This window comes from Coturnix japonica, chromosome 1 (assembly GCF_001577835.2).
Source record: "Coturnix japonica isolate 7356 chromosome 1, Coturnix japonica 2.1, whole genome shotgun sequence".
Taxonomy (NCBI): domain Eukaryota; kingdom Metazoa; phylum Chordata; class Aves; order Galliformes; family Phasianidae; genus Coturnix; species Coturnix japonica.
In genome coordinates, this window is record NC_029516.1 from 62,880,344 (window position 1) to 62,899,259 (window position 18,916).

General features: G+C 37.1%; 1 protein-coding gene across 9 annotated transcripts in view; it reads right to left on the reverse strand.

Annotated features, from left to right (window-relative positions):
• Window positions 1-18,916, reverse strand: part of PACSIN2 (protein kinase C and casein kinase substrate in neurons 2) — a 62,851-nt gene that overhangs the window by 12,652 nt on the left and 31,283 nt on the right. For 8 of the 9 annotated variants that reach the window (XM_015869781.2, XM_015869788.1, XM_015869733.1 and 5 more), the window contains 5 exons: window positions 17,325-17,437; window positions 4,678-4,834; window positions 3,666-3,901; window positions 2,857-3,012; window positions 1,693-1,868 (listed from right to left, as the gene is read on the reverse strand). In XM_015869781.2, coding sequence (XP_015725267.1) covers window positions 1,693-1,868; window positions 2,857-3,012; window positions 3,666-3,901; window positions 4,678-4,834; window positions 17,325-17,384 — 785 coding nt within the window. In that variant the 5' untranslated portion in view covers window positions 17,385-17,437. The remainder of the gene's footprint in view (window positions 1-1,692; window positions 1,869-2,856; window positions 3,013-3,665; window positions 3,902-4,677; window positions 4,835-17,324; window positions 17,438-18,916) is intronic. The other variant, XM_015869794.2, reaches the window with a different exon arrangement.

The window sequence follows — 18,916 nt, forward strand, 5'->3', positions numbered from 1 at the left end:
GTTCCTTCTAACTCCAAGAACTCTGTGATTCTGCAAAATTCCTGTCTTAACCCAATGAGACTTATAATTCATTTTGGAAAATTTCCAACCTGAAGCAGAGTTACGTGAGTTTAAAAAACAAATGCATAAGAAAATGTACATTTCTTACACCTGCTAACAGCTTTTATTGTTTTTATCGACCTTATTTTATTTATAACTCTTGTTAACTATACTATATAGTTATAGTAGTTATAGTAGTATAGACTATACTAGTAGACTATAGACTATATATAGACTATACTAGTATATATACTATAGTATATATATATATAGTACTATAGACTACCTGAAGCTATAGTAGTTATAGTATATACTAGTATAGTTAACAAGAGTTAAAATAGTATAGTTAACAAGAGCCTTGTTGCATCTGTTCATCTTTTGGTCTAATACTTCTTCATTTAACTTAAACTCTATTAACGATGAAGGATTACACCAAATAGAAGTCATGCTGCAGATTCAATTCTGATCCCCTGTCCTAAACAACACACAATACGTTTGCTGCACAGTCTGACTGCAAATATAACAGGCTTCTTTTTAACAAAAGGACCAATATGTTGTAATATGGAACCCAGACAAAGAGGTGTTAATACAACAGAAGTCAACAACAAGTCTTAAGAGTGATGCAGAACTATGAGTCTGTCAACAAGCTAGATGGATTTTAGTGAAATCCTACAAGACCATGGCACACAACCTCTAGAATTCTAAGTGCTTCTCTGGAAGTAATGCCTCATATTTTATGTCGATTCAGGTCAGAGGTGGATGTTGGTGGTATAATAGTAGAGGCTGAACCTTTCCACCACTATTCCCTTACATTTTGTTGCCTTGTGACAAATGGCAGCAAAGTGGAAGTCATGACATGTTTGACATGTAAGTGGACATCACAGTATCACAGTCTCGTGCGGGTTGGAAGGGACCTTAGAGATCATCGAGTCCAACCCCCGGGATTCGAGCCCCTGTGTAGCAGAGCGGCACTTCTACCACTTGCGCCACAGGGGGGATTCGAACCCAGGCCCTCCAGTGTTGTAACGCGGCATTCCTACCACTGCACCACCAGGGCACACAATGAAGCAAAAGGGTGTCACTGAATTCCTCCATGTGGAAAAAATGACACTGATATTTCACTGATAATTGCTGAGTTTTTAGGGAGACCAAACAGCAGATGTGAGCACAGTGAGGCAGCAAGTGGTGCATTTCAGCAGTGGTGACAGCAACAATGGTACACCTTTGTTGGTATAGATTCTCTTGAGTGTAGCATACAGACTCCTGTTCAGTCACTGGTGAAAACACAGCCAGGTAGTAACTGTGTTGAAAAAGAGTGCTTTGTAGATGAGAATTTGCTCTATTCAAATAGTGCTTTGCTGTGCTCTTTTCATCTGTTGTAGTTTCCATGGAAATAAGTAGGAGGCGTTACTTTTGGAGCAATCTACATACATCAACAATGAGGGTTTACCAGTTTAGTACCTTTAAAGGTAACTAACAAATGCTAGGAATAGATGCTAACCAGATCTTAGACAAATCAAACAAATAATGTATTCCACTTTTAGTAAACTGAGCAACATATTAAGTCAGATTTTAAACCGACCTACTTGAAGCATGGATTACTTTTGGCTTAGAAATATTAAGCACTAGTTTTGAGGTCTTGCACAGTTTTACCTTGCAACATTAGACAAGTCAAGGTGTTTCTGAACTTCCAGTAACACTTCTCGAAAGAAACGTAAGCGTTTTTCCTCGAACTGCTGACACTGTTCAAATACCTGCTCCATGTTTTCCATATACTGAGGAGTGGCATTATCTAATTCTTTCAGTGATTTTTCATACTTTTCTTTTGTCTGAGGTGGAATGAGAAAAAAGGAAATCAATTAGCAATATTTTTATTACAGTCCTATGAGACCCACAAATATAGTATCAAGCAAGACCTGGAGTAAAATACACTGAACCACATTCTCATTGTATTACCACCATTACCCTGTTTGATCATGATGAGATTTACCTAACAAAATAACAAAACAATTACAATAAAGGCCTAAGCCTCCTCTCCAGCTTTTTAGAAATCATAAAAAAAGTAAACGTAATCCTAAATATAAAAAACAAAGGAGGTGTTTAGTATAAGAGCAAGTAGTCTTTCAATTTACAGGTTCTCTTAGTTAAAGATCTCCAAATAATTTTGAAGTCTTAGCATTTCCCCTTCAGCAATTTACGCAGTCCACCGTGAGTTACAAACAGAAAGAAGTATAACTGCATACATTCCTGTGAACATAAGTCACAAATCTAGTGAGCTCAGTTAACAAACACAATCTTGGACTCTAGATTAATTTACAACAGTAGTCCAGAGATAGTAAGAGATACCACCAAACATAATGTTGGCCATCCAGATCACAGAGCAACATTGGAAAGGGAAATATTTTCTTAAAAAACAGAAGTCACACATTCACTTCATTTAAATAGACTGTATCAACTTCATTTCCTTCAATAATAATTTTTTAAGAAGTGTGTATTGTACAGTCAGGAATGCTGACACATTTAGATGCCAGTACACTTTAAGCATCTATCTCATATTCTCTCAAATGAAGTAACTCTGTCCTCACTATCAAATATGAAGAACACTTGTATTATTCTATTTCTTTCCCTACTCAAAGTACTTACGTAAAATAGAGGTTATATCATCTGTTCTTCAGGAAAGAACATAGCAATGACATGCCTTGTTAAAAATCCCAAATTTTTGCATAGGACTGTTACAGAAGAAGCCGTGCTGCAGTCCACAACACATACAGGAGGAATAAGACCTTTACACATGGACAGCCTATATATTAGTCATACCTTTAGTACATCTTGTTTGCTTCTCTCCACTTTGTCTTGTAATTTCTTGAGTTGTTCAGGATTTAGCGCTGGATCAGCTTTACTATTTGTCTCTCTAGATATAGCCAGCTTCTCCTCTTTACAGGCCGCATGGTATGCTTTCTTTGCAGCTTCCACCTAAAAAGAAGATTTGAATCTCTACACCTGTGACACTTTATAAAACAACTGTGATGGTTTTATTTCAGGATGGGGGCTTTTTTTTTTTTTTTGGTTTAGGTTTTTTGGTACGTTTTTTGTTTTGGCCAAGGATTGAACACTACACAATAATCAGTGTAAGGAAATTCTTGTAGTACTTTGAAATCAACATATTTTACCATACAACAAATATCACTTATAAAAGCTTAGAAAAGTGAAGAAAGACTCAAGAAAGGTTTACAGGAAGTCTCAAGTACAACAATTTTTCCTCATGCCCATGTTCCTCTGCTCCCCTTCTTCTACAAACCTGTCATTTAAGAAGGTTGTGTTACAAGGAGAAAATCTGCAAATACTTTTCCCCGATCATTTCTTTGAACAACACGTAACATCCCAATGCATGGGACCAGATATTATTAAAATAACTTCAATTCTACTTTTTTTCAGATTTTCAGTGAAGTCACCAAGATTAAGAAGAGACCAAAAGAAAATACTTATTTTCAGAAGAGGACAGAAAGCAAGAGATCTTTTTGAGAAAGGAGGGTCCAGCAGAGAAAATAGGGAGTTTACTCCCTTACAGAGATTTGAGACATTAATATATTGTAACACAGGATATCTAATACAATCTACTGCTGTACCTCTTTCAGCTTTTTTGCCCAGGGTTTCTGAGCTTTCCTAAATCCATCTTCTGCTTCTTTGGTTTCCTTAAATCCTCCCATCATTTGTTTATGAAAGGCTTCCTTCTGCCAGTTCTTGATTTTTTCAAAGTCTTCATTCATCAGTGAACCTTTTACTTCTAGATGTAGTTCACTCACTTTTTCAGCTTCTGACATAAAAGCACACCAAGCCCTTTCTACTGTTCCATACTGTGGGCCTAAACACAACAGAAAGTGTCATTCTCAATAACCATCACCCACATGGAACTTATATTCTCAAGAGACTACCTGAAGCTATTGACTTACATTCATCTCTAAATAGGAATTCGTAGATAATTATGCAAATCTAGAAAAGGGATTTTTTTTCCAGACAGTTTTAGAATACAACATGTTACAATCATACTTAAATAATATTCATTTAGTCTGGCCTGTGTCTCCCTAAACTGCAATTTCCAATATTATGCTTATTAGCTCGTCTTTGAGCTGCCTTCGATTTCTCAACAGATTTTTAAGCATGGACAACCATGAAAAGAAAAGCTAACTCAGAATATAACTAAAATGCTATCAGATCAGCCTTTCATTAAAACATTACTTTTCTATTAATGTTTCCCCAGCAACCACTGACACCTTCTTAGGCAGACAAACTTTCAAACATTGTGTTCTCTACCATTATTTACCCAGAAACAGCTAATTCATAGAACTGAATTTATTTGGATACATCAACACCAGATGGCAAGATTCATCCATTTCCATAAGAAACAAGCAAATTAGAAAAGGAGCTAAGTCTTGTCTTTTGTTTGTTTTTTTTTGTTTTGTTTTTCTTTGTCTTAACCAAGGAAAGCTTGATCTTTGAAAGACCCATTTGTTACACTGCTAAGCCATTTGCAAAGGTTCCACTTAAGCTAAGCATTTCTACTTTCAACTTACCAAGAGCATTCCAGTCTTTTTTTCCTATTTGAGAAATCTTTAAGAGTTCAAAATGAGAATGTATTACCTTTTTCCACCAGTTGTTTCCATCTTTTTGCCCATTCTGTAAGTTGCTGAGCATAGACCTTCTCTATCCGTGCACGTTCATGAATACAGTTCATGAGATCGTTGCAAAGTCTGTGACCATCATCAATTCGCTTTACTGTCCGCTTGTAATTTCCAACCTGTAAAGATACAAACACTTAGCAATTCCTGCTTGAAACATCTGAAGGCAAGCTAAGTCTCTAATACACATACAGCAACAGTACAAGAAAGAATCTGCTATCAGGAATTCATTGGTTATACAATCCAGTATATCCAATTTTCAACTAATCTTAAAACCTAACTTATATAAGATATCAGAAATAAATTGTAGTATGATCTGCATGGAAGATGCTGGAAGTTCCCAGAAAGAACACCACAAGGGTGACAAGTCCTCCTGTAGGAAAAAAAGGTTATTAAAAAAGCAAGCTTGCCATTCAGTAAACACAGTTCAGTCAAATATAAATACAGCATTACAAAAGAATCTATGCATTATTAGTCTTGCAGTGTAAGTATAGGTAATTGTCACAATAGTTATTAAGAAATTGTTCTGCATTATTACTGCTTGGCAATGTTTTAGATGATCAAAATACTTGACGCAAGCATTGAAGAAGGAAAGAATCTATTAATTACCGAGTACCTTAGGTTAGCGTTCCACTTAATTAAAAGACTGGTAAAACTGCAACAACATACAAAGTAGTACTGTAAAATCTACATCAAACATTAGAGTTTTCGTTTTCTAAGAACACGGTACAGGAAACCACATCCACTGTATATCCAGCAGAAATCAGAGGTACCCTATATTACAGCTGTGCTGCAGTGCTGACAAGGTAGGTTGCAATTAGTTCAAAAGTATACTGTAGTATTTAATGCACTGATAGGGACATAGAAGCCCCCACTCTTAGCATAAACATGAAGATTTTAGAAAAGAAAACTCCATGTACAAGATGCAAAGGGATGAGATAAGGAGAAAAATGTATGAACATTCATTATATAAATGAATGCCTATTCACATTTGTGTATTACCAACACTAAGTAAGCAATCCCAGTAATGGGGAGGGTGGATGGGGAAAACACAATACAGCTGACAAACTAGTATTTCCACTCATTTCAAGGTCAGTCAGGTTGACTTCTGTAAACATTAAACAAAACATAAAACCTCAGGTAACAGAATTTGCATGGCCTATTAAATATTAAAGTCAACTTCTTATCAGCCCAAACCACCTGACTGAAAAAAAAAGAAAGAAAAAGATTAGCAGTGAAGTAGTAAGTCAACCATTCAGATACTTAAAGCACATTTGTCGTTTTGACACAAATCACATCTTATGTGTGGGAAGTCATCCAACTTTGTGGTTTGCATTTATTCAGAATTTTGTTAGCAGATGCACACGCAAACCATCTGTTTCAGAAATGCTCCTCACAGTACAGAGGGAGATATTTTAATACTCTTATAAGAAGGAAAACTATATTAAGTGCTGGAAAAAATAAGTGGGACATTATCAGTGACTATTCTGATACATAAAGACAAACATTGGACAAAAATAAGTCGACAAAATTCAGGGTCAAAACTGAAAAAAAGTAACCGAAGCAGATAATGACAGGACAATTTGTTAAGACACTGTCCTCAAAGCATTAACTTGAGAGTTTTTTGGATTATATCCACTTCAAAAGATCTAAGAAACCCAGTTATCATCAAAGTGAAGTCAGCAGCCCCTTATTTGTCCTACTCTCATCAAAAAGTAGCCCCTTTAAAAGCAGAAGGTTACAGACTTAGACATAAAACATAATGCAAAGATAAGAAGCTATCAGCAGTGCAAAGAAGCAGGCATCAAAATCAGACAGACAATGCATCCACATCCAAACAGACTTCATCTACTCATACAAAATGTATGAAAAGTAACCTCTTATTTTCAGGCCAAATAATGAAAACGAGAAATTAGTAGTTTCAGACTAACAGTATACACTAACAAAGATAATAGAAATGTAGGTTGCTCCAAAAGCAATGCCTCCCCATTTATTTCCACAGAAACTACATCAGACACAAAGAGCACACTCACACTATTTAACAGTGCATGTTCTCAGCTACACAGTACTCTTCTTCAACACAGTTACTACCATTAGCTATGCATTTTCACCAGCAATAAACAAGAGCTGCACATTGCATTCTTAAAACCCGTACCAGCAGAGATGACCCTCTGCTGCTACCCAACGCCCATCTCACTGTGCTCACAGCCATTGACGCCATTTTGCCAGGCTGTCCCTCTGCTGCCATCTGTCACATGGCAACAGAATGCAACAGAATACTGTGAGCCAAGATAATAAAATAGGTGCTATTACTTTTGGAGCAGCCCTCATATAATCCAAACATTAAGAAAATTAAGTACCTGAAAGAACACTTGCTAAAGTTTGTGACAGGAGGACAAAGTTATTCATCTGCTCAAAATTACTCTGGCTGTAGGTTCACAGCCAAGCAAGCTTACAACAAGTTACATTTGTCACAACTAGTGAAAGCCTTATATTAGCATCAATTTGAGTCTCTAGTTGCATGCCCATGGATTTATGTCTCTAGCAAGAACATTTCCTTTAATAAATTTTCACTACTAAATTAGCATTTTATATGCTAATACTGAATTGGAGCTGGCTGCCTCATGGTATTTTTAATGTTTTCATTTTGAGTCATCTGAGCAAATTCTACCCACATGGTAATATTGAGCAGTTGTCAAATCTCATGCAGCATTCAAAGAATGGAATTCAGCTTGCCTATTACAGTCTACTCACTCCTCAGCCTTCTGTCGCAAAAGGCCCCTCGTAAAAAAGCCTCATGCAAACCAGAAGAGATTCATCCACACCACCTCCTTCAGCTGAAAAGGACTGAAAGAACTAACATCATAGTACAGAACAAGGCCAATAGTACTAGAGAATAACAACTCTGCATTCCACAGAAAGTCTTTTACAATATTTTCAAACCAAACACCGAGGAAGTTCATTCAAACCACTGTTTCATAAATCACACTAGACATCACATTACATTTTCATGACTTATGAAGAAAGTTAGAGTTCTGGAAACAAAACATTTTTCTGCCATTTTTTTTTTTTTTTTTTTCCCATGACAATATGAATTACATACATAGCAATTAGCATTTTCAAAACATAGTAATTTATTTGTCATTGATACTTCATATATCTTCAACAGTTAGTTTATTCTTCCCCTCCTTGGGGGCATATTTAAAACACAAAACATAATTCTCAGACCCTGATTCTTAGTCACTAAATAAATTCATTCTTCATAAACAAAGTTCCTTGAGCATGCACTGAAAAATTATTATATAACATACTAAAGCTACAATGGTTCATGTCAAATTTAATTAGTCTCTTGTCTTAAAATGTTGGTTCTGATGCTGTAAGATGACCAGTAATTAGTTTTTTAGACCAAGGTTCCTTGCTTTAGTAATAACCTGAGCTTCCCAGGGTATACTGTGTAGAGGAAAAAAAAAACTATACACACAAATATATGTGTGTGTGTATATGTATATATGTGTGTGTACGCACACACATATATATACATACTGTGCTGTGAACTTTCTCCAGTATCTTACTAACACTCACTCCAAGTGCATCAAGGAATGATTGGATGCTGTGTTGAGGGACATGGTTTAGTGGGAGCTACTGGTAATAGGTGAATGGTTGGACTGGATGATCTTTTAGGTCTTTTCCAACCTTGGTGATTCTATAATTCTATCATATCAAAATGTCTTAAGTACTCTTCCCTTGTATTTGTCTGTTCATGCACAGGCATGCACGCAGATTTCCATTTCAAATAGGTCTGCACATCCCTCCTCTCCCTGCAGTTTCAGATATGAAGACAGAGGATATGGCTGTCTGCACCTGATTCAGAAGATCAGAGGCACAGAAGAGATGTACAGGGCTCTAGAGAATATGCAAGTAGCCTGAAACTACGTGCAAGGAGCAGAAGGGTCACAGGCATGTCCACAGTATATTTGGATAGCTTAAAGCTTCTTTTTAGCCTGCTTACTATGAAGCTCCCTGCTTCAGCTCAGCCCAGATAAGCATGTCTGTAGATAAGCACATCCATTTCACTCTTGCAGTCATTATCTGCATCTCACAGCCTACAATCCTTACTGACTCCTTGCTTTCAGCTGTTCCATGATCCCCAGTGATCCTTTCCTTCTTTCATTTCCTGTACGCAGCTCAGACTTAAGGACTCTGGGGTACAACATATGCCCCTACAGGTGGAGCCCTCAGCAGAGCAAAGGACCACTTAGTAAATGAGAGCTCCAGGACCTATTTCCAAGTGAGATCTGTTGAAAGGCAGACTCAGCCTTGGGAAGACTCAGTTTGGTGGGTAGCAGCAGCTATCTTAGACAGGATTGAGCAGGATCGTGTTTTCAGTACAGCTTTCTGAAGGAGATCACACTGGAATTTTTGTCCAACTCAAGGTACTGTATTAATAACAATTAAACATGATCAGTGGATAGACTAGACCAAAGCAAAATAAAACAAACTTTCTTAGGAGCAACAGACCCAACTTCAAAATGGTCTGGTGCTTCAATTCTACAGTCACTTAGCAGCCTTTGCTTTCCCTCTGTGAATGTGTGCATACTCTTGGGAGCTGAATCCCTTCCTCCTCAACTTGGGAACCACCTTCTTTACTCCAAATGTAGGTTTGATATCTTCATATAACATATAGATATCATCATTTAACTTAAAGTATTTTATAGAATACTTTAATGTTTAAAGATAACACTAATCATAGAATGGCCTGGGTTGAAAAGGTCTGCAGAGATCATGTCATTTCAACCCCTCTGCCTCAGGCAGGGTTGCCAACCACCAGACTAGGCTGCCCAGAGCCACATCCAGCCTGGCCTTGAAACAGTAACACTAACTGAAGTAATTTTAAATATTCACAAATATATCTACACAAAGTCTGGTAGAATCATTTAGATCTTCTACTACCGTAAATAACACATTATTTTAATTCTGGCAATGAACCTACTGTTTGAAAATTACATTTTGAGCTGTGGAGACTGCAATGACAAATTTGTGAGGGAAAAAAAAAACAAACAAACACAAAAACAACAAATATTATTTGTAGCAGGTGAACAGAAAAAAAAAAAAATCAACTGTTTTCCTTTGATCAGAGCTACATTTACATAACGCCTTGCCACTTCAAGATTTCTGCATTAGCACTGCTCAGTGCGTGAGTACAGGATTTCATCAGTTAGAGTGACTTTCTGATCTTTGTTGTTTCCTGTTAGAGCTATCCTTGTACTACAAATGAAGCATTTACTTCAGGAAGGTAAGCTGTAAGACTACAAGCTTTCTTACAGTTTCAAGGGCAGTGAATATTTTACCACAAGATATTTAAAACCTGTATCCTGCCTTCAATTTAGCATTAATGCTACACTCTCAGCTGCTGTTCACCCTCAGCTGCTAGAAACACTCTAATAAGAAATGATCCTCTAAAACTTTGTTCCCTGAAATACTGCTTTAATTGTCAAGTTCTTGACTTGATTGGTGAATTCTCTATAAACTCTGATTCTCAGTTTTAACTGTACCTATGAGAGGATGATGAGATACATGGAGACAAAGTAGTTTTATATGTTAGTGCAACAATCTTCAAATTGCTGTTACTATTAATTACCAGGAGAAAAGCTTTCCCACCTCTGCTAGTATGGATCCAAGGGGAACACAGATTCAAAGAATCTTTAAGGTTAGAAAAGACCTCTAAGATCACAAGGTGTTTCTTTCTTCCATACATTCAGATAGCCAGTAGTTTCCCCTTTTCTCCTGAAATAATACTGAGCTTGGCTACTAATACATTCCAGGCGACCCCATTTTGCCCCATTTCATCTCCCTTGAAATGCCTTCGCATGTTTGTTCTGCTTAGGAGAGAAAACATCCCTTCTCACTGCAATATTTCTTCTCGTATACGAGCTCAGCATTGAGTCACCTCAAATCTTTCCTAAGCTGAGACTTAAATAATTCACAACAGCCAGAGAATGATAAGTACACAGCGATCAGGTATTCAGTATTGCACAGCTTAGCAGTACACTCCTCTTTCCTCAGTTACCACCCAGGTATACAGCAACCAGCCACCAGCACTGATATGGGAATACAGCAAAGATTACAGGCTCAATAATTTAAACTTTCACAGCATTTGAGACTCTCTTTGTATCACATTACTTACACACCTTTATCTGAACTTCACATTTAGTGTGTTGTTTGTTTTTATTGTTAAGCATATTCATAGACAAGGATAAAATGCATAAAGAGTTAAAAACCACTTAACAGGTTTTTCTGGTACACTGACTGAAAAATAAGGATATTTTAATTTGTCAGCAGCTTAGAAAGTGGCAAACACTCAGCTATTGCTAAACTCCAGTCAATTAATTCCCACATATTATAATTAATTATAACCACTAATAGAGAGCTTCAAATGCCTGAAATAAGATCTGACACTAACTTCTTTTTCCAAGCTTGCCTAGTTTATCCATAACTAGTCAGCCTTTATGAACTGGAACAATTTGAAAGAAAATAAGTTTCCTTATCTCTGAAGTCACCATAGCATACAATGTGTTTTGCTGTTGTTTTCAACCAGCAAATACAGGTGGGAAACACACAGTTAGGAGCTTTGAAGGTTTAGTCAAACCCACACACACCAATGGCCAACATGAGAACAAACTACTAATTCCAATGTTCAATTCAACCATAAATACACCTTCTTTCTATCTACAAAACAGGAGTTTCCAAACGTTAACTTTTGTAATACTGATTGTGTTCTCCCTCAGAATAAACATGCAAAAAACAGATTATTCAAGGCCCTGTTTGAAACCTTATTCTATATTTCCATGTGCATCATGAATTTGTGTTAATCAAAAGTGGGTTTTGAACATAAGCGGAAATGTTTTAGTCCATAAATTAACAAATACACAGCACAGGCATACCCCAGCACTATCTCTGTGTATTTCAGTTTTATACTGGTAAATTTACCAACATAAAATAGCCTCTAGATTCAAGAAAAATCCTGAGGAAGCTCTTCGGTCACAAAAGCTAAAGCTAAACACACCAGTAAGCAAATACTTGGCAATATAAATGGAAAGCATTAAGGTACTCAAACCTACAAGAAAAAAACACGCATGCAGGAGATATAACAGCAATCTACTGCTGTAGAGTCCAAACATTTCCAAAATGGAAGAGCAAAACAAAACAGCTGGCTTCATCAGTGGAAGCAGCACTCACTAATAAGGAACTGAAATACCTCAACTTCAAAACGCTTTTGTGCTTTTTTTAAACGTTTAATAGTGAGAGGGAGGGGTTCCTCCCTCTTAAATTCATCCAGTAGCCTCAGAAGATAACTCACTTAGATGGTGACTGATAGCAGCAGGCACGAAGCACAGACATGATCAGTACCCAAACTGGCAGGCCCACGACCATCTCCGCACACTGTTTATAATGCAATTTGTCAGTGGCATGTCCCAGATTGGCTGTCTCTGCTATCCAGAGCATTTGGGGCTGTCTGATTTTTGTTTGTTTCACTGTTGTGTGTTTTTATGGGGGAGTGTTATAATGAAAATGCATGCTGTAGACTGATTTGATCAGCCACAGTGCAAAGAGGACCAAATTCTCCTTTCTGAATCAGCGGAAAATGTTTACTTGCTAGTGATTCTCTCTCTTTAGAATGCAACACGCCTAGCACCTCAAAACACACTCCAAGTTCTGTGCTTGAAAAGAATGAGTCACAGGCCTGAGTTTCTAGACTTAATGTCAGTCAGTGTTTGGCAGCTGATCAGAATATATATTTTTGCTTGGATTAGTAGGTATTTTTGCAGTACAAATAAATAACTGTGCAATACACAGAGAGTTCTCCATGCAGCTGACACAAGCAGAGGATAAAGGAGAATAAAGACTTTTATCTAGGGTATAGGTGGCACCATCAATTAATAACCTGTGGATCGTTAAAAATAAGCATTTCTACAGGCTGTAGCTGTTCCTTTCAATGCCTTACCTTGCAAAATATGCATGCACTTTTACTTGGATCACTAGCAACACCTAATCATTACCTTTCTTACCTTCACAGGTATCTAAATGAATAGCATTTGTCTCAGCTTGCTCAAGGCATTTTTAATGTGACCACAACAGTGATTAGCAAGCTTAACACAGGGACTTACTAACAAATGCATCATAATAATTAACAGAAGGCCAGTTTTAATATACCAAATTATTTCATGTGGAATTCAACACTACCTAAGTATTGAAGGCCAATAGGGTTGTCTGCTTCTTGTGTTTCAAAATAATTTAACAGTCACACAGCAATTCAATACAGCAGATGGAAAAAAAAATCAGAAGGTTATCAGCTGAACACTGGGAACTAAATTTTTTACTTTCCCATGGAAAAGTTGCTGCCATCCTGCTCCAGGCCATAATCAGTATCCTCCAGACCATGTTAACCTTGTCAACTAAAATACCAATGAAGGAATTTCTTCTTGGAAAATATCAACAAGATTCCTGCGTTAAAATTTCTGCACCCAGAAAACACCATGAGTTCAGCCAAATCTACCAAGGCACACTGAAACTTGTCAGAATGAAAAAGAGGTTTCCATTTCTTAAGTAATGCAGGGCATTACTACAACTGAAATTTGATGAAACCCTCCTGTAGCGATTATCTCTTATCTCTCAGAACTTCTTTCTTTAAGATTTTGCAATTCCTTGTTCTCTAAGCAAGCACAGATGAAAACATGCATGAATTTTTCCATCTCCTAAAATATTATTTGCTGAACATATGGAAGAATTTTGGGGGGTGGGAGTTGGAGGGACAGACGTGGTCTCCTGGAAATGATTTCTTCTTCCACTAGGAAGCAAAAATGCACACCAGTACTAGAAGTTTCACTTAACAGTGAGAATCTTTCCTCAATTTACCCGTGAAAGCTGCTATTTCCAACTTACGCTACAGAGAAGTATTTCTGAAAGCTTTACTTTTTGAGCTGCAGCATATGTTCTGGTATTCCCAAAAAAAAGCTGAACAGTTACAGTCAGATGACATTTCATGACAGTCTGAAGGTAATGGCAAAAACTTTAACTAGCTTATCAACACTTTGATAAGCACAATTTTATCACCTCAATACAACAACAACATATGAAAAATAAAAGTGGTTCAGTTTCAAAGATATGCAGTGAGCAAAACCCTGGCCCTCACAGGACGTTCTTAGGGAACATTCCACACCCAGACACTTCACTCTTTCCTAAGTGTCTTTCAAGAAATGATGTGCTTTGCAGCACACTCCAAAGGTAAGTAAATTTGAGCTATTTTTGAGTAAAAAGCAACAAACTCAAGATCTGCCCATGTCTGCCTCCTCTGTGCCACATTTAAATACATTCACAGCATTCAGTTGTGGCAACGAAACACAAACAACATGGCTTTCAACAAACTGTAGGCTAAGTCTTTAAAAAACAATCAATAAAAATGATCATGTCAAATGTCTTTAAAAGTTCTGATGAAATAGAAAGGGTGCAAGTAACAAGTCTGCAGTAGAGTTGAAACTCATGAATAAAGAATGCTGTAATTCTTATGAAGCATGAAGTACTGAGGATGCAATTCCAGAGATGCTGCATCTTTTCTAATTAAGTCAGGTGAAAAACATTGATCACAGCAGTTTATTTATCCAGTTTGTGAAAGACAAAAATTGGAACTCAAAGTTGCAATTTTCAGAAACAACGTAATTGACTCAGAAGATAATGAAAAATGATAAATTTTAATCTAAAATTCAGACAAACTTTGGCTGCATTAAGATGGCTCCAAACCCAGCAAACCAAGAGCTTGGTAATTAAGTTTGACAGGCCTGCTATTAGTGTCTACATGTCATTGTTAATACTGAAGAGTTACTCTTAAGTTGAGGTCTTGGTACAAGATGTCCTTTGCTTTAGGTTAATGTTCTACTGATAGCGGAAGCTTGGCACACCTCCCCCTCATTAACTCTTGAGCTCAGGAGTAATTCCTGCCTTACTGTTTGTTTTCAGGCTGTCCTGTAGAAAGGCAAGGTTTACAGTCAAAAGGTACCTTATGCCATGACATAATTTGGCCTAACTATCTGCAGGACACCTTAATTATTCATTTAATAAAAATACTCAGAACTACATATAAATCAAACTACAGTCCAGGCTACTTCGAAGCATGTATGTTTGACTGCAATGGCTCTCAGTGGAATGCACAAAAGCACAGCATGGAGGAAACAGAAAACTATTTCCAGATGAAAGCAACCGCTCAAAATATTCTATATCAAGGCTACACTGCAGCAGACAGCACATTAGGTGCTTTCCCATTTGTCCTTAGGGTGCCCTTTAGTCCAAGCATCTTGTTCACTGCCAGGACATCACCATCATATGATGCTATATACGCAATTATAATGACTCACCAGATAAGGAATTGTCTGGATGGTGACATTCAATAAACTTGTGGTCAATGGTTCAACATCCAAATGGAGATTGGTGATTAATGGCACTCCTCAGGGAGTGGTGCTGGGACCAGTGTGATTTAATATCTTTGTTGATGACATGAACAGTGGTATTGGGTACACCCTCAGCATATTTGCAGATGACACTAAGTTTAGTGGACTACTGCGTCCAGTTCTGGAGCCCCTCACAAAAGAAAAAGACATGAAGCTGTTGGAGCAGGCTTAGAAGAGGGTCACAACCATAATCAGAGGGCTGGAGCATCTCCCCTCTGGGGAAGGACTGAGAGAGGTGGGGCTCTTCAGCCTGGAGAAGAGAAAGTTCCATGGAGACCTTAGAGCAGCCTAAGTCATAAGGGCATGTAGCAACAGAACAAGGGGGAATGGCTTTAAACTGGAAGAGGGTAAATTTAGACTAGGTATCAAGAAGAAATTCTTTACTGTGGGGCTGGTGAGACATTGGAACAGGCTGCTCCCCCACAGGGGAGTTGGAACTAGATGATCTTAAAGGTCCTTTCCAATCTAAAATATTCTATGATTCTAGGAAATGTGAAAAATATCAATTTGGTGGATGACTTAAAAGCAAATACATTAAAGCTTTGCGTGGTAGAGTTCCTAGCTTAGTTTAATTGCTATTTCTGATAATCTGTAGTCCTTTAAAATTAAAGCCTTGAGTTCACTTTTGTCCAAACAATCATATTAATTTACAAGATTCCTATTCTTTAATCTTTTATGCTTCCAGACCTGTTTACTTAAAGGAATACAACAGTTTTGTAGAGAACAGCGAGCCAGAAATTATGCTCTTCTGGCCAACTCGTGACAACAAGAAAATTCATTCTAGGACCTGTCTTTCTTGAGCACTTCCATGTTTCCCTTTGGAAACATTTCTACAAAAGATGCCAATCCTGAAAGTTTCCTCTGCATATAGGTACAGAGACACAGGCTAATTCAGAGGTCATTTAGAATAAGTCCTGCTTCTAAGCAGGTCTGATAGCTTGCTGAGGACTTTATCCAGTTGCGTTTTAGACACCTCTAAAGTATGGAGATCCCACATTCTCTCTGCAGTCATACTACAGAGCACTCCTACAGAAAAAAAGATGAATTTGTAAGACTGACAACCAAATATGTTTTAAAATTTTTCTTTATAAATAGAATAAAAAGTCATTGTTTACATAATCGTAAATAAGTCTCCCAATAAATATTAGCTGTCTATTAAAAAAATCCCAAGCAAAAAGCTTCAGCATTAGACAGGCTTCTTAGATACAGGAAATCTGCATCAAAACAATAATCATCACAGTTTTTAGAAGGCCTAGAAATGCTTTCATTTAAAAGGATACACAATGGTAGATCATCAAAACCAAGATGTCTGACATCATCATCTCTGGTAACAGAACAATTCAGACATTTTCCCCATGTCATTTCCATGTTTGCTACAGTTAAATTCAGTTCCCAGCCACATGACAGAAATTTACCCCCAGTGAATAGAATTCATCTAGACTGCACACTGACCATAGCCAGCACTGCTGCACTGGCTGCGTCAAACACTCGTTTCCTGTAATTAACTTCTTTAGAAACGTGCTTTCTGCTTTATGAAGTTTTTTCTCTTTAAATTTTTATGAAGTTATTGTGAAATGTGAAAGTCTCCTCTGGACTTTGGCAGAAGTCAGTGTAATCTTGCATTGTGTTTTATATTAAGTTTCTGCTCTTACACAGACAGCCTAAGTTCTCTCAGAAAAAAATCTCAGGCACAAGCAGCAGATGCAGTAAATTCATATGTTAGCTTAAATTTTAAGCTATGTACGCTAATAATAGTGTTTAAACAGTTACTCTCAATTTAATTTATTTATTCGATCCCATTGGTAATTTTAAAAGCTTTTCCCGCACCCACCTCCAGCAATAAAAAATTGCAAAGGTTAGATTTGGAATTGCACATCCCATCAGAATGGATGGTCCTTGAGTCTTTGACATTTAAAAAGCCTTGACAGAACTGGGCCAAAATCTAAAAAGTCATTTCTACCCTGAAGGCTATTTCTGCAGATCACAGTAATCGGAGACATCTTATATTGCAGCTCTCTCCACAGTTTAACATGGACAAAAAAACATATCTTCTGTAGTAAGAGAAAAAAAATATAGAATCAAAATACTAAGAATAAAAAGCTTAGGTTACCTCCCAGAAGCTATCACTAGAAACTTCTACTCCAACAGAATCATCGTATGAGCCAGACATAGTTCTATGTATGGAGAGCTTGCAAGTATTCAGAGCTTAAACACCTTCAAAGCCTGCAAGATTTAAAAAAAAAAAAAAAAAAAAAAAAAGAGCATTATTAATGAGAAGCAGTTATTATTAGAAGAAAAATGAAGTACCATCCTTAAGTTCTTGGATATCGTGAAGAGCAAAATAAAAACAAAAGCCAAGCATGCACAGCATGTAAATAAGTGCATTATGAAACAGAGCTGAGAACTTAACAGGAATTGATTCTATCATCATACGTATGGGATACAGAAGCTGTTCAAACCATCTACAAACTATCATTGAACTCTTGAATTTTATATTTAAGAAATAAAGAATATCTGTTAAAGACATTTGAACAGTGTGATTTTTACTTAATAAGCATTCAAAGCACTCTAAGAGACAGCCCACTGACCTTTGCTATCAATACAATAACCTTCACTGCTTGCAGTTTCTTTTTCACTGGAAAACTACGTTATGTAATAAAAAACACTGGAAACATTTAAGGCCAAGAACAATTATGGATTTAAAAATAAACCCCTCAGAGTAGTGCCATTTCTATAGGAATCTGAGATTCAAATAATCTGCTGGAAAGCTAAAGGCACCCACAACAGCAAACAGCTTCCTCTCTCGACAATGATGTGAAGCAAAAAGCTACAGGAAGGGCATTAGAGCCACTGAATTCGTAACTGCAGGAGGCAAAACCAGCCTCCTCCCCAAGAGGTTTAGTATGTAAGCTATCCAAACAGTTATTTCACCTACAGTCACCTGTGACCAGATCTCTTACCAGCCTACCTAACCGAGAGGTGTGTATTTTTTTTAAGACTATTTCTTTTTGCCAACACTCATCTAGATTCTAAAGCAGAAAATAGATTTGGAATGACAGTACTATGCATATATCTACTAATCCTGGTGTACGTCTAGTTGAAGGTGACAATTACTTCCCTTATAAGTTGAAACATTCCATCCCTACATTTTTTGCTCTTTATTTCTGGTTCATTATCATATAATTTCTTCTCTGAGCAAAATAAAGAACAAAAATAAACTAAGTCCAAATACTGATCTTTAATTAAAGTCATTTCTTTAATAATTAAGGTGTTCTAACTTAGATACAGCTGCATGGAAGGAAAGCATTGTGCATAGACACAGACTAAGCTGACTGTTTATAAAGCACCAAGCATAAAGACCCAAGGTAATCATGAGCTAACATTAAAGGGAAGTACCAAGATCAGTATTCAGGCTAAACTACAGGCACTCACACCCACAAAAGAAGTTTGAAGTGAAGATAGCAAGAGATAGGAGAGAAAGGACACATCACTCTCCTACAACACACATGTGCAAAATCCCTCACTTATTTCCACCAATACTTTAAAAAGTTCTACTTAGATTTCTGCTGTTTGCCTACAACTACAGCTAGAGCTACTTATGAATAAGCACAATCCACCCTCCCTTATCAGCAGGTTGCAAAGTGAAGCTCCCTCATTCTTCTGCTCTGTGATTTTTGCTTCCCTTAATGCAAAAATGCCACT